This window comes from Equus quagga, chromosome 2 (genome assembly GCF_021613505.1).
Source record: "Equus quagga isolate Etosha38 chromosome 2, UCLA_HA_Equagga_1.0, whole genome shotgun sequence".
NCBI classification, from domain to species: domain Eukaryota; kingdom Metazoa; phylum Chordata; class Mammalia; order Perissodactyla; family Equidae; genus Equus; species Equus quagga.
In genome coordinates this window covers 126,990,165-127,004,660 of record NC_060268.1, presented here as the reverse complement: position 1 = coordinate 127,004,660, position 14,496 = coordinate 126,990,165, and the positions used below count along the sequence as shown (strand labels likewise).

Genomic DNA, 14,496 nt, shown 5'->3' with positions numbered 1-14,496 from the left:
TCATTCCACCAACCTCCATGGTAACACAAAAGATTGTACGAGTTTCCCCCACTACCCCCGAGCCCCGGGGAATCCTGGGGAGAAGAGAAGTTGAGCGGTGTGCTGTGAATGGCCCCACTCGGTTCTGACGCTTGTCATAAGGAGCAGGTGTTGAAAAGAGCAGAATCACGTGCCGTGTCCAGGGTGCCCTGTAACACACTGTAGTTTTGGCGGGACTCTTGTCTTTCCCTCATATTGCTGTCTCTTGCTTCCCTCCGTCAAAAACAGCAGAACTTAATGCCTGACCATGTCCTTTCCCATCCAAGTTGCTGGTAGCCATGGGAAGAACTTAATAAAGCCGCTTTGGGCTTTCTCTGGATTATTTTCCATCTGTCATTCTGATTTCTACCCATAGTCCAAACCGAAGGACAGCGATAAAGAAGGAACTTCAAATTCCACCGCTGAGGATGGGCCAGGGGATGGATTCACCATCCTGTCTTCTAAGAGCCTTGTTCTAGGGCAGAAGGTAATAAAGAGAATCGCAATACACTGTAGTAAAATAGCATTGCGTGTCTATAACCTACTGTTCACAGCAATGGTGCCTCCTCCATCCCCCGCTCCCCTAATACGGCTTTCACTCTAGTCTTGAATTATTCATTTTTAAGCTAAAGAGCTACGGCAGTGTCTGCGTTCGTTGTGAGATTAAACAAGCTCTTTAGCACTGAGAATTGTTCATGCTGACATTGGTCAGCCAAAGTAAGCATAGGGAATCTTTCTAGTCACTAGATGGGATGGCATTACTGGTTTTTCTGGGAATTCCTTATGCTCCAATTATTTCTGTGCCCACCAAAAAATCCATGGCCTGCTATCTCCAGCAGCCTTTGGGAGGGCTGCCTTCCATGGTTCAATGTCATGTATCAAAGAAAGAAAATGGGGATATATGTTTCTTGAATATCCCCGGTGTTAGAAATAAATTATTTGCCAATAATTCAGTCGGCTTGCCTTTCACAACAGCAGAAAGAAAACAAACAGGGCTATACATTTGAACAGCCTTCAGCAGCACAGCAGCCGCCCAGCCAGACATGCAAATAATTCATTCCCACAGGCGTAAAGTTTACGGAACAGATAATTTGTCTACCAGTCAACTAGGGCTGAAATAAGATACATGAGGACACAGTCAGTTCATCATATCTTTGGTAGCTGAATGTCTGCAGCCTGACAATAGTGTGAGCCTCTCTTGAAGCCGTTTGGAAGAGCATGTTAGAAAGAGCAAAAATGTGGCAGATTCCTACTTCATCTCTGATGAAAGCAGGGAACCGCAGAGGTGGCATTTCTGTCCCCTCTAAGGGCTGTCCAGAGTTCCATGGTGATTAGCTTTCTCTCACTTCTCTAGGGGAGCAGAAAGCTCTTGCTCACATGGGGAGATGATGGTGAATGCCCTCCATTCCGCTCAGCCATGATCGTATGGGGTAGCATTTCACTAGTGTAGCCCAAGACTGTGGTCCCCATACGGCGGGGTGGCCAGGTAGGTCAGAATCCCGGAGCCCATCGCTCCTCTCCAGCAAGGTGGTCCCTGCACCCAAAGGTCTGTACTGAGGGGAAAGGAGAGAGCAAGCCCTGGCTCCCTCACAGGAGCTACTCATAGTCACCGACACCGGGCCACCCAGATTGGGAAGCGAAGGCATAGCTATAAGGACAGAAAGAGGAGGGGAGGTCCCATTCCTACTCCTGGAAAGGAGCAGAGCTGTTACCTGCTCCTAGCCTCAGAGTGAAAATCCCATCCACTGAGCTCAGAAGAGCACATTGAAAACTGAACACCTGGGAAATGAGACGGTTGCTCTGTGAGCAGCCCTTTCTGTTGACATTCGGCATAAACAACTGAGAGAATTAACAGGCGTGAGGTAAAATGTCAAGATTTCTAATAGGATTTGACCCTTCCGACGCTCTCCATCTTTTCTTCCTAACACAGCTCTCCTTGACCCAGAGTGACATCAGCCATATTGGCTCCATGAGAGTAGAGGGCATTGTCCACCCGACCACAGCCGAAATCGACCTCAAGGAAGACATAGGTAAGGTCCTGAGACTTCGGTGGAGGCGCCATAGAATAGCCACTGTTCCGGCAAGTTCTTGTGAAGGCAGTCACTGTCAACTGGGTATCCCCAGCTTGGGCACCGTGTCAAACTCTGCCTTTGTATGCAGTTGAACAGCATTACTAGAGAATAGTTTTGTTTTAAATCTGCATACATTTTTGAAGTTTTCATTGAAGTATTATATAGAAACCAATCATTTGTGCACAGCGTGATGAGTTTTTCTCAGAGTGAACACAACTGTAACCAGCACCCTGATCATGAGCAGAACCTTACCAGCACCCCAGCAGTCCCCCCCACTCACCATTCCCTCCGAGGGTCACCACTGTCCTGTCTCTGACAGCATCTAGGGGTGTCATCCGTTGCGGATTTTATATAGACGAAATCACACATTATGTCTTCTTTTGTGTCTAGCTCCTTTTGCTCAGCTTTGTGTTTGTGAAATCGGCCCATGTTGTTGAGTGTGGTGCAGGTCATTCATTTTCTTGGCTGTGCAGTATTCCACCGTACGAATATACCACAGTTTGTTAATCCGTTCTACCATTGGCAGTATTTGGGTAGTTTCCAGTTTGGGCTATAATAAGTAATACTACCATGAACATTGTTGAACATGTTTTGGGTAAAACTTCACGTAAGTTTTAAGCTTGAATATTGAGAATGCCATTGGTGAAAAGGAAACAGACATCTGGGAAAAGTTAGGTCGTCTGAAAGGCTATACCTTGAGTTCCTTTACAAGTGGATTGCCGCCCGTCCCACGAGTGGTGGGAGGAGTTGTCAGCAGGCTGGGCAGAGGAGCTTGGGAGGGTAAGCTATCAAGGGCACTAGAAATAATAGCCTCCTAAATGGTCACCATCTCACCCATGTTACAAGACGGCGGTGCCTTCAACTCTCCGATGAGAGAGTGAAGTGAGCAAAGGGCTTTCTCCCTGGATGCAGCGCTGGCCTCCGAGGTGGGTGATGCCGGGCGAGTGCTAGTCTCAGCCCTGGGTGGGAGCACAGAGGCCCGGGCTGCTGGGCTCACTTACACTTCCTTTTTGGCATCAGAGGCTACCTCCTTTGCTGAAAAGGAGATAGGACAGCACTGGGAGGATAAACATCATTACAGAGAAACAGGACTTCTATTGCAAACGTAGAGAAGGTCTCCACTCTTCAGACCCAGCCCAGGCCCTACCAACTGCCCTCACCTCCTCCTCTGTGGAAAGGCTCCCCCTAGTGGCCTTAATCTTGAGCTCTGTTTGGAAGTGTCCTAGCTTCTCATAAGCAAACAAGTTGCAGTGTTCCTGCTTTATCTATCGTACTTGCATTTTCATATCAGGAAAACAATAAAGATATTTCTCTTTTTTTAAGTGGTGTGGTAATGGTAGAATAGAAAGAATACTGATATTGGAGCAAAAACTCAAGCTCAGATCCCAGCAGTGGAGGTTCTAGAGCCAGCATGGGTCTGTGTCCTGGATTCTATGAATCACTTCCTAACTGTGTGACTTTAGGCAGGTTTCTTAACCTCTCTGAACCTCAGTTTCCTCATCTGTAAGCGAAGATGACAATCATATGTGTCTCCTGGAGGTGCTGTGAAGATTAAATGAGGTATCACATGGATGGGGCTCAGCACGGTCCCGGGCTCCTAGGCATCTGATAAATGATAGTCTAGCATTGCTGAGTTGTTGGAAAGGGTCCCTCCCATCATGATTCCATTCTCCACTGCCATTGCCCAAACCACTCACCTGTGCGGATAAGGCCCTGACTTATTCTTTTTTTTTTTTTTTTTTCTTTTTCTCCCCAAAGCCCCCTGGTACATAGTTGTATATTCTTCGTTGTGGGTCCTTCTAGCTGTGGCATGTGGGACGCTGCCTCAGCGTGGTCTGATGAGCAGTGTCATGTCCGTGCCCAGGATTCGAACCAACGAAACACTGGACCTCCTGGAGCAGAGCGCGCGAACTTAACCACTCGGCCACGGGGCCAGCCCCTGATTTATTCTTTTTAAAGCATTATATGTTATTACAGAAAAGTTCAAGCATACACAAAAATAGCAGAAGAGTATAATTAAACTCCACTCACCCGGCTGCAATATCATCAACCCAAGACCATGTTTCTTTCAGCTCTACCCCCACCCCCTTCCCCCAGACGTCAGACTATTTTATCTGTGAATGTTTCAGAATGACAAGGGCTATTGTTTATCGTGTGTGTGAGGAAGATTGTTGCTGAGCTAACATCTGTGCCCATCTTCCTCTATTTTATGTGGGATGCTGCCACAGTGTGGCTTGATGAGTGGTGCTAGGTCCACGCCCAGGATCCAAACCTGTGAACCCTGGGCAGAAGCGGAGTGTGAGAACCTAACCACTATGCCACCGGGCCAGCACCACAAGGGCTGTTTTTTCAATGACATAACCACAGTACCATTAGCCCAACTAAAACAATTAATATCATTAAATATCCAGTCCACGTTCAAGTCCCAATTGCATCATAAGTGTCAGTTTACTTTTTTTATTTTTACTTTTTGATTCAGGATCCAATTAAGTCCACACACTGCATTTGGTTGATAAGTCTCTTATTTCCCATAGGTTCATCTGTCTCTTCATCTCTTCCTCTCTCTCTTTTTTTTACTTTTGCAGTGTATTTGTTGAGGAAGCCAGGCCCTTTTCCTAGGGGGTTTCCCACGGTCTGGATTTTGTTGATTGCACCCTCCTGGTGTCATTAAACATGTCTCTTCTCTGTCTTTCTTGTAAGTTGGTAGTTGGATCTAGAGGCTTAATGATGTTCAGGTTCACACATTTTGTTAAACCCACGTGGTCAGTGATGGAATGTCTTCTGTCAGGAGACTGTCTCCCCGCCATGCTCCGTCTCCGGGTTTGTCAAGATGGGGCTGTTCTCATGCAAGCGTTCCATCTTCATTTCTCCACTGGAGCTTCCGCAGAGAAACAGTCTCGCGTCACGTCTCCAGGCTGCCTTCTGCTTAACCGCTTCCTTCCTTCAGGAAAGGGGTGGACTCACTTCCCTTTGACATGGCCCCATCCAGCCCTGCCCCGAGGCCACTCAGACCTAGTTTCCCTGGAGCCCAGCGGGAACCTGGCTACCAGCTGCACTGCCCAGCCTTCTCCAGGCTTCTGTGACCCAGCAGACCAATGCTGGCCGGGAGTTGGAGGGCCAGAAAGGAGACTGAGAGGCACTTGGCCTAGCCCGTGATCACCATTTCCATGTAGTGTCACTGAAACCCAAGCACAGTCATGAAGAAACCCCCTCCCCACTGCTAGAATAGACATTTTTCCTAAATGATCTGCACAATGTACTGTGGCTTCAAAGTATACTTGAGTGTCTGAGTGTGGAGCCCAGCCTCTAGGGAAGCCTCTGAACTGAATAATAAATAATAATAATAACAACAGCAACTAATAACCATAGAGAGAGCTGAGACTTGCCCAGACATCCAGATCACCAAATTCATAAGAAGAAAAAATACCTCATCCCCGACTCGAGAGCAGGCTATCCTAGTCTGGACAGAACACGCACATGTCATCTCAGAGGCCTGAGGTGCACAGAGGTGGAGTCCTGCCAGCTCCCGGGGGTCCACGTGGTGGAAGCCCGGCCCAGAAATAGTGAGTAGGAAATTGAAGACTTGAGGGCTCTCCCAGCAGGACCGTGGTCATGAGATGGGAACAGGACCCCAGAGCTCTCCACCAGACGTTCCGGCTGAGCCGTCTGTCACCTTAGGCATGAGTTCCCCATGTGGCTGCATCCCCACGGGTGGCCCTGGGACCACGGAGGAGCTGGTGACTAGAGGCAGGCTGCAGGGTCTGTGAGCTGCTCCCAGTGTGGGGAGCTGCCATGAAATTCGGACACATTTAACCAATACAACGTGGGTACTGAACCCAGAGAACTCAACACTAGAGCCTCAGCTTTTTAAAAAGATCACCTTTAGGATTCATGCTGGCAACTGCTTTATGGCCAAATCACCCCCTAAAACGTCCCTTTAAAAGCATTTCTAAAACTAGAATCGAAGTTTCTACGACCAGAGTCTAAGTCCTGCTGGGCAGAGGCCCAGAGACCCTGCCACCGTGGCCACCGGCAGCCAGGCTCGCAAGTGCAAAGTTTGCTTCCTACTTTCTAGGCATGATTGGGTTGGTTTTTAAGGCCTAGTAAAAATATGTCAAATAGTATAATTAATGACATTGAAAAGAGCAACTAGAATGGCTTCCCGTTGTTCTCCTTCACAGGTAAGGCCTTGGAAAAGGCTGGGGGAAAAGAGTTCTTGGAAACAGTAAAGGAGCTTCGAAAATCCCAAGGTCCTTTGGAGGTTGCTGAAGGTAAGAGGGGAGCTGGGCCACACCCCCGCACGGCCTCCCCACCCTCCTCTCCAGCAGGATAGGCTTCATGCCCGTTCAGGTTGCAAAGCGAAATATGCCATAACTAATCAGAAAGCTGTTTTGGCGTCTCTTAGATAATTTGAGGAGCCCATGGAGATCATTTCATATACTTCGGGGACTAGAAAGCATCTGGATAGTTCCAGTCAGTTTGCATCAGATCATCCAAAAATGGTCTGGAGCTACTGGATAACTTTGTGTGTGTGGTAAAATGCACATGACATAAGGTCTACCATGGTAACCATTTAAAAGTCTACATACAATTCAGTGGCGTGAAGTGCACTCAGAGTGTTGTTCTGCCATCACCACTTTCTAGTGCCAGAACTTTTTATCACTCCCAGTAGAGCCCAGTTAAGCAGTCAGGCCCTCCCCTAGACACTGGTGACCACCAGTCTGCCTTCTGTCTCAATGGATTTCCTCTTCTGGACATTTCATGTGAGCAAGATTATACAACCCTGAAATATTGAGGAGGCTTCTTTCACTTAACATAATGTTTTTGAGGTTCATCCGTGTCGTAGCATGTGTCAGTGCTTCCTTCTTTTTTATGGCTGATTAATATTCCCTTTTTTTTGTCCATTCATCACTTGGGTTGTTTCCACCTTTGGCTGTTGTAACTAGAGCTGCTATGAACATTTGTGCCCATGTTTTTTTTTGAACATCTGTTTTCAAGGCTACTGGGGAGCTTTTTGACAGTTGGGTCCAACTTCAGATCTGGGTTCCCACCCACACCACCCCCAGTGACCACCTAGTTGGTGCCAAGTGCCGCCCTGAAGCTGGCCCTCCAAAGACAGCCCCCACTCCTGCCCTCAGCACTGGACAGTCTGGAAAGACAGACAGATAGATATACAAGTGAGCACAGAGCAGGCAGAGAGGTGGGAACAGCACTGCTGAGCTCTGCCCTGTTGGGGGCCGGGGGGCAGGTCCATGAGGATGTAAGACCCACTTGGGGGCAGGGACATGGTGGCAGTAGGGCACTGTGTGTGAGAAAGCTCGGGTCATGAGCCAGCAGGGAGATGGCAGGTAGGAGAAAACAGCGGCCAGAGATGAGCCTGGGCCCATGGGCTGTGCTAAGATCCAGATCTGACCCTATAGAGACAAGACAGGCACCTTTGAAAGTTTAAGCCAAGGACTGTCATGATCAGATGTGATTGCTCGGAAAGTAATGGGGGCTGCCAGTGAAGAAAGAACAGGAGTCCACACTTTACAGTCTGCCCGTAGCACTCCCCATCCATCTAGCAATGATAGATAGAATTTCTTTAAAATTTTAAGACAGAGCCACACTGAACTATAAGATAAACGTATGTGTGGACAAGGATAGAAGAGCTGCACGCGGCAGCAGCTGGGCACGTCTGGTAATATGCAGGGCCATCTGCAGGTCACCTCTTACACGGTGACGGGACCAGAATCACCTCATGCTTGGAGGGGAGCAGAGCCAAGCTCACTGCTCAAAACAAGGGCTGGATAGAACTCCCATGGCCTTCACAGGAGCCGAAGCTCTGACCTCCATGCAGGACCATGGCCACTGTGAAATCTGTTTCCTCCGGTAGCAGAGAGCCCCTCACCCAGGCCTGGGGCCATGTTGCCCACTGGCTCAGCATGTGGATCTGCCACGTACCCCGTATGACCATGAGACAGAGCTCCGAATCGGCCATATGAGACTGGATCTGGACAGGGGTCTGGGGAGGGACCCAGCAACTGCCTGAGAGGGTAGGAAGGAAAGAAAACCAGCCCCCACATAGAATGGAGGCTCTGCCACACTTCTAAACCAAGTCCCAGAGGCAGACATGGAAGGTAGAGAGCAGTATTTAAAAACTACATGGCTGAGAATTTTCCAGAATGAAAGACATGAGCTCTCAGGTTGAAAATATTGAGTATAATAAATGAAAAAATCCAAAACCAGGCCCATTGTGATGACACTTCACAAGTTCAAATATCAAGAGAGACCTGCAAAGGAACCCAGGAGGAAAGGCTGATTCTTTGTAAAGACGGTTCTCCTGGGCAAAGAATGCCTGGAGGCGGGAAAGAAATATCTTCAAAGCAATGAAGGGAAAAAGCTGTCAACCAAGAATTCCACATGTTGCTATGTTATTATTCAAGAGGGAGGATAAAAGATGCACAACTTCAGACATGCAGAATTTGAGTCAGAAATCCACGGCCCCTTGCTGAAAGGACTGCAGAAGCCTCACTGGAAGAAACAGAAGTGACTGCAGAAGGAGGAGGGGCTGCAGGAAGCAATCACGAGCTGAGACACTGGTGCACATCTGCTTGGTCTAAGTATCCACAGTCGGGCCAAGAGTGGAAAGAAGGGAATAGTGGAAAAAATACTGGAAAGAAGGGATTGGTGAGGTGAATCTGGAAAAGGGGAGACAGTTCCTCAGGTTCTAACATCATATTTCCTTGAGTTTTAAAACTATCATTTGTAAGATGTGCTCTTACTGTTTATCCCATTAAGAAAGGATAAATTTCCAAGATGAGGTGTCCAATAGTAGACCCCACATAAAGCCACAACACATTCAGTTTAAAAGCAAGCAAGGCCTGAACCCACCATGCAAAAAGGGCAGCCAGTCCACATCTTGACCTTGGCATTGGGTGGACCGAGGAGAAAAAAGCCTCAGTAGAGAATCTGAACCACAAGTCAGTACTCCCACAGATTTGCAGCCGAATCCAGTGTGGCCCAAACATCTCAGGCAAGGAAGTTAGTGGAATATGACCCTGGACTGGTAGTGTTCCCTGGTGGCATAAAAGCAAATGCAACTTCTCTCTGGAAGAACTCGACTCAGTCCAGGCTGACAGCGACTCTAAGGTGCATCCTGATTTCAGCCGGGAAGCGGGCTGAGACAGGGCTGGGCAGTGGCAGTGGAAATGAAGCAGATGGGTCTGGAAGAGACAAGGCAGAGGAAACTGACTGGTGGGTCCAGTGACAGAGATGGAGAAAGGGGAATTGGGTTTCGGGAGAGAACGATGATTTCGTTGGGCACGTGTTGGACCTGGGGCACCAGACGGGGCACCAGGAAGGTCACTGAGGTGCACATCACTGGTAAGCAGTTGGTGAAAGCTGAGAAGAAAAATGGTTTGCAGATGGCTGTTTAGGACCCAGGGCTGAGCACCTCCTGCAGCAGAGAGAAGAGCACTGGGCCGGATGGGCAGGAAGAAGAGAAACTCTTGCAGGAAGCTGAGGCAGAAGGAAAACCACAGTGTCTCGGAGACCAGTAGCAGCTTCCCAGTGGGGCAGGGGGGCCACCCTGAAGCCCCCTTTCCCTGTGTGACTCTGAGAAGGTGTCAGGCCTTCCACACTGTGATGGCTCACCAGAGGGAAAGTTCTGGAAGCTCATTGCAGTAGCACTGCCATCCTCAGAGCACAGGTCTTCACCAGGTGAAGGTGACTCACCAGGTGACATCATATCGGATAAAGAGTGTTAATAGAATAATAATTTTCTACCAAATATCAGTGTCCCAGTCCTTGGCCCCTCTAGAGAACACTATAAATCTTTACAGCTACAGCTGCATTTTCCATTTCCAACTGTCATGGAAATAGTCGTTTTAGGCTGATGTGTGATCATGAAACTTTCAAAATCTAGTGTAAATAGAGGGCATCAAAGGAATGAGAGGCACGCCATTTTTTTCTTGATTAAATGTTTGAGTTAACATTGCCATTAGGAATATATTCCTCTTACTTAAAAATGACTTTACATTAAAAAGAATGACATTCAGCTGGTAACGTGATCATATTTTAAATATACGTCAACCCAGTCAACCCAGATAAGTCAACCCAGTTTGTGAAGTGCCAGAGTCTCTCCAGCATCTGAGAGCAGCCAGGGCCTCGGGAAAATTGCCCCCAGCAGGCGGGGTCAGTCCCCAGGGTACCAGGGTCTCTGCAGAACAACCCCAGACTCCAAGGCCAGCAGGGATGTTCTGCTTCTGTCCAAATGTACACGGTCGTAGAGTCACCCCAGTCATGACCGCTGCCTCCGTAGTAGTGGAGGCTGTTGGCTGATTCTTTCGCTCACTCCCTCCGTCAGAAGGCACGGAACATACAGGCTCAGCCGACAGACTCGGGGTGCCCCTGCACCCCCACGTGCAGTCAGAGCTTCTCCAACAGTGTGGACGTCGCTGGGAAACACTGCTCATAAACTAGGTGGGCATCATATATTTCAAATAAATCTTCAAACCAACCCCACACACCGCTCCAGAAGGCAGCAGGCACACATTTATGTTACAAACGCTGCCCCCAGGGACTGTAGGCTGCCTGAACTGCCCCCAGCTCCCAGAGCCTGGCCACTCAGGAGGGCCAGGGACTCTCGCTACACAAGTGGCACAGAGCCCCAGCTTCCCCAGGCGGGTGGCTTTGGAGTGAGCAGCACATGGCTGCAGCCACAGCTGCCCCAAGGGGCTGGAGAGTGGCCAGTGGGTCCGACTGAACCCCTCCTCTGGGGATCAACAGCCACAGGACTTCCCTCGAGCTCCTCAGCACCCACAGAGCTTATCAGCTGTGTCACTGGTGGGAAGTGGGTTTGGGGGAGTAAAAAGCAAAGTAAGGAGTATGATCTGAAATTATGGGATGAGGCTGGCAAAATTTAATTTCACCACCCATTTTGAACCCCTGCTGTTTGCAGACTCCTCGGGGATGTAGAGCTGATCAAAAGGCAGTCCCTGTCCGAGGGAGCATGCAGCCAGGTACAGCGGGTCCTAACATCATCAAGCACAGTCCTAGACCAGACACACTAGGTCAGGAGGTGTGGGTGGCCGGGGATGGACATATCTATTTGTTAAAAACCTAAAAGCCATTATATTGGTTTCCTGTTGCTGCTGTAACAAATTACCACAAACCTAGTGGTTTCAAACAACACATGTTTATTCTCTCAGAGCTCTGGAGGTCAGAAGGCCACAGTGAGTCTTAAGACTAAAATCAAGGTGCTGGCCAAGCTGGTTCCTTCTCAGAGGAGCGGTTCCTTGCCTCTTCCTGCCTCTAGGCTGCAACATCCCTTGGCTCCTGGCTGCATCACTCCAATCTGCTCTGTCGTCATAGGGCCTCCTCCCAGCTTTGACCTTCCTGCCTCCCCGTTACACGGGCCTGGGTGATTACATTTAGGGCTCGCCCAGATAATCCAGGATCACCTCCACATCTCAAAATCCTCCACTTAATCGCATTTGCAAAGTCCCTTTTGCCGTGTAAGGTAGCATTCACAGGTTCCAGGGGTTAGGGCGTGGACATTTTGGGGAGGCTGTTCCTCAGCCCGCCACAGCCACCAGAGATGTTTCTGATGTGTACCTCTGGTTAGGAGCCATCGTCAGGAGGCAGCCTGACCTAGTGACTAGCTGGCAGACCGTGTGAAAGTCACATGTTGCCACATCAGCACTGAACACGTTTATCTGAAGCTTGTGCCAACTGTCCAAAGCAACTGCGACACAGCTCCTGCTTTCTGGTAAACGTGCAGTCCCTGCTGGAAGCATGGAACATTGTCCAGCCAACTCCTCCACTGCTTCCTAGTCCCCCCGCATCTAAGAGGTACACATGACGTCCCACCTAACCCCCTGGCTTAAGGTGAAGGCATAGGAAATTACCTGGAGCATTTCTCTCTCATGTCCCAGCTGCCGTCAGCCAATCCAGCGGACTTGCAGCCAAATTTGTCATCCACTGTCACATCCCTCAGTGGGGATCCGACAAATGTGAAGAACAGCTTGAAGAGACCATCAAAAACTGCCTATCAGCAGCAGAGGACAAGAAGCTAAAGTCTGTGGCGTTCCCACCCTTCCCCAGCGGCAGGTAAGTGCCCGCCTCCAGGCGGGCGGGGGGCTCTGAGTCTGGGCCTCTCCCTGGGCACCAGCTGCCCTCCCCTTATTCACACCTAGTCTGCCCATTCTGGAAGACATAACCAAGGACTGCCAGCGCAGCCAAGCTTGCTGACCAGGTGACAGGGCAAGAAACCCAGTTTCCATCCTTCAGAACACAGGGAGAGGGCAGCTTTGGAAAGCACGGAGGGCAGGTTGTTTTCTGAGAGTCTGCCGTGTTCAAAGCCCACGCTCCCACCTGCTGTCCCTGTCTAGGACACATGATCAGAGAACACCAGGCTCAAAAGCCTGCCGCTCAAAGGGGTCCACGGCCAGTAGCAGCAACCCCACCCCAGACCTATGGTCTCAGCATCCCCAGGGGATTCCTGTGCTGCTCCAGGGGGCAGGAGAGCCAGGAGGCTGAGGCTGTGACAAATACACGCCGAGCAGTGGAAGGTTCTCACCGAGGGTTTGCTTTGGGAGGTTAGGATAAATGATTTTTTGTCACAAACCCCCACTGGGTGCAAGAGCAGCATTTCAGGGAAATAATGAGGCTCTCTGTCCTCACATGCAGCATATCCTCTCCCTGCACACTCACAGCCAAAGCGAGTCACTGCTTTAACTTTGAACGCCTTCTCCCTTGAGAGATGCCCCTCTAACACAAACATGGTTTACACTCTAGAGTCTGTTTGGAGCCGTGGAAAGGCTAAGAGGGAAACAATGAGTCTAGCCTCCTGCTGTAATCCTACCTCAACCTAAGCAATTGGTGCTGGGTCTCCACAGCCCGGGCCCAGGGCACTTCAGGCTGGATTCTTTACATAGCTGGGACCACGTGCACGATGTTCTGGATTGCGACACGACATACAAGTGAGAAGAATTCATATTAGGCAGGGCCCATCCTGAACCCACCCAAGGGGACTTGGCAGCTGACCCCAAATGACCATAATGGCTGCATCCCCAGAGCGTGGTGCCATGATCCAGCCTGGCAGACAGCTCTATGATGGCTTCCTCCTGCTTGGGGCCCTGCCCAGAGTCACTGCTGCTGAAATTAACATTGGCACGTCCATATGCATTAGTGAGAGGAACATTAAGTGCATGAAAAAGGAATTATGAAGATGCACTTTTCAACATACAATTTTGCCCTTTAATACAAGTCTATTTGGGAGCTGGCCCCGTGGCATAGTAGTTAAGTTCTCTGTGCTCCACTTCAGCGGCCCAGGTTCACGGGTTCAGATCCTGGGTGCTGACCTACACCACTCATCAGCCATGCTGTGGCGGCAACCTACATATAAAGTGGAGGAAGATGGCACAGATGTTAGCTCAGGGCTAATCTGCCTCAGCGAAAAAGAAATAAACTGTTTAGCAGATAAACCAGTTTTAAATATGCTTTATTTGGTGAGGAAGATTGGCCCTGAGCTAACATCTGTTGCCAATCTTCCTCTTTTTTTCTTTTCTCCCCAAAGCCCCAGTCCATGGTTATATATCATTCTATAGGTCATTCTAGTTCTTCTATGTGGGATACCACCACAGAATGACTTGATGAGTGGTGTGTAGGTCCACACCCAGGACCTGAACCAGTGAACCCCAGGCCACTGAAGCAGAAGGCGTGAACTTAATCACTCAGCCCAGGGCTGGCACGTGGATAAACCAGTTTTGAGGGAGGTAATAAAACCCATATTTGCTTTTTTGAAGACCAGGTATTTCAAATGCTGAATTGGTAGTGTTTTTAAAGCAGAGCTCGACTTGAGTCAGGTGACATAGATTCAAGCACAGGACGCCGCTCACCAGCCAGTCCTATGAACTTGGCTAAAACCATTGCACCTCTCTGCATCAGTGTAGCACCTGTAAAGTGGGGCCAGCGTCCCCTGCCTGTGCCCCGCCCAGGCTGTCCCTCTGACTAGGGTCAAAGGAGACCATGCGTGGACCAGCCTGCACGCAGGGAGACCCCGTGTAATAGGAACGAGGGCCCGGTGCCAGGGTAAGAAGGAACCACACCACCCCCAACCAAAACTGAGGGTAAAGTTACTCCATGGGTCCCAGGGAACAAAGTGACATTGGCTCTTCTTTTCCTTTGGCCCAGAAACTGCTTCCCCAAACAGACGGCCGCCCAGGTGACCCTCAAAGCCATCTCTGCCCACTTTGATGACTCCAGTGCGTCCTCGCTGAAGAACGTCTACTTCCTGCTCTTCGACAGCGAGAGCATCGGCATCTACGTGCAGGAGATGGCCAAGCTCGACACCAAGTAGCCGCCCCGTGCCCGCGGCCGCACTTGCCAGCAGGAATGGGAGGAGGAGCGAAGTCACAGGAGC

The 14,496-nt window shown here is 49.7% G+C and overlaps 1 protein-coding gene across 1 annotated transcript in view; it reads left to right on the top strand.

The window, feature by feature from the left end:
• LOC124235989 (core histone macro-H2A.2) overlaps positions 1-14,436 on the top strand; it is a 49,665-nt gene extending 35,229 nt beyond the window's left edge. Inside the window, exons 5-9 of the mRNA XM_046654589.1 lie at positions 395-505; positions 1,949-2,048; positions 6,272-6,361; positions 12,008-12,182; positions 14,268-14,436. Of these exons, the coding sequence (XP_046510545.1) occupies positions 395-505; positions 1,949-2,048; positions 6,272-6,361; positions 12,008-12,182; positions 14,268-14,433 (642 nt within the window). The 3' untranslated portion in view covers positions 14,434-14,436. The remainder of the gene's footprint in view (positions 1-394; positions 506-1,948; positions 2,049-6,271; positions 6,362-12,007; positions 12,183-14,267) is intronic.
• Positions 14,437-14,496: the final 60 nt, after the last annotated feature.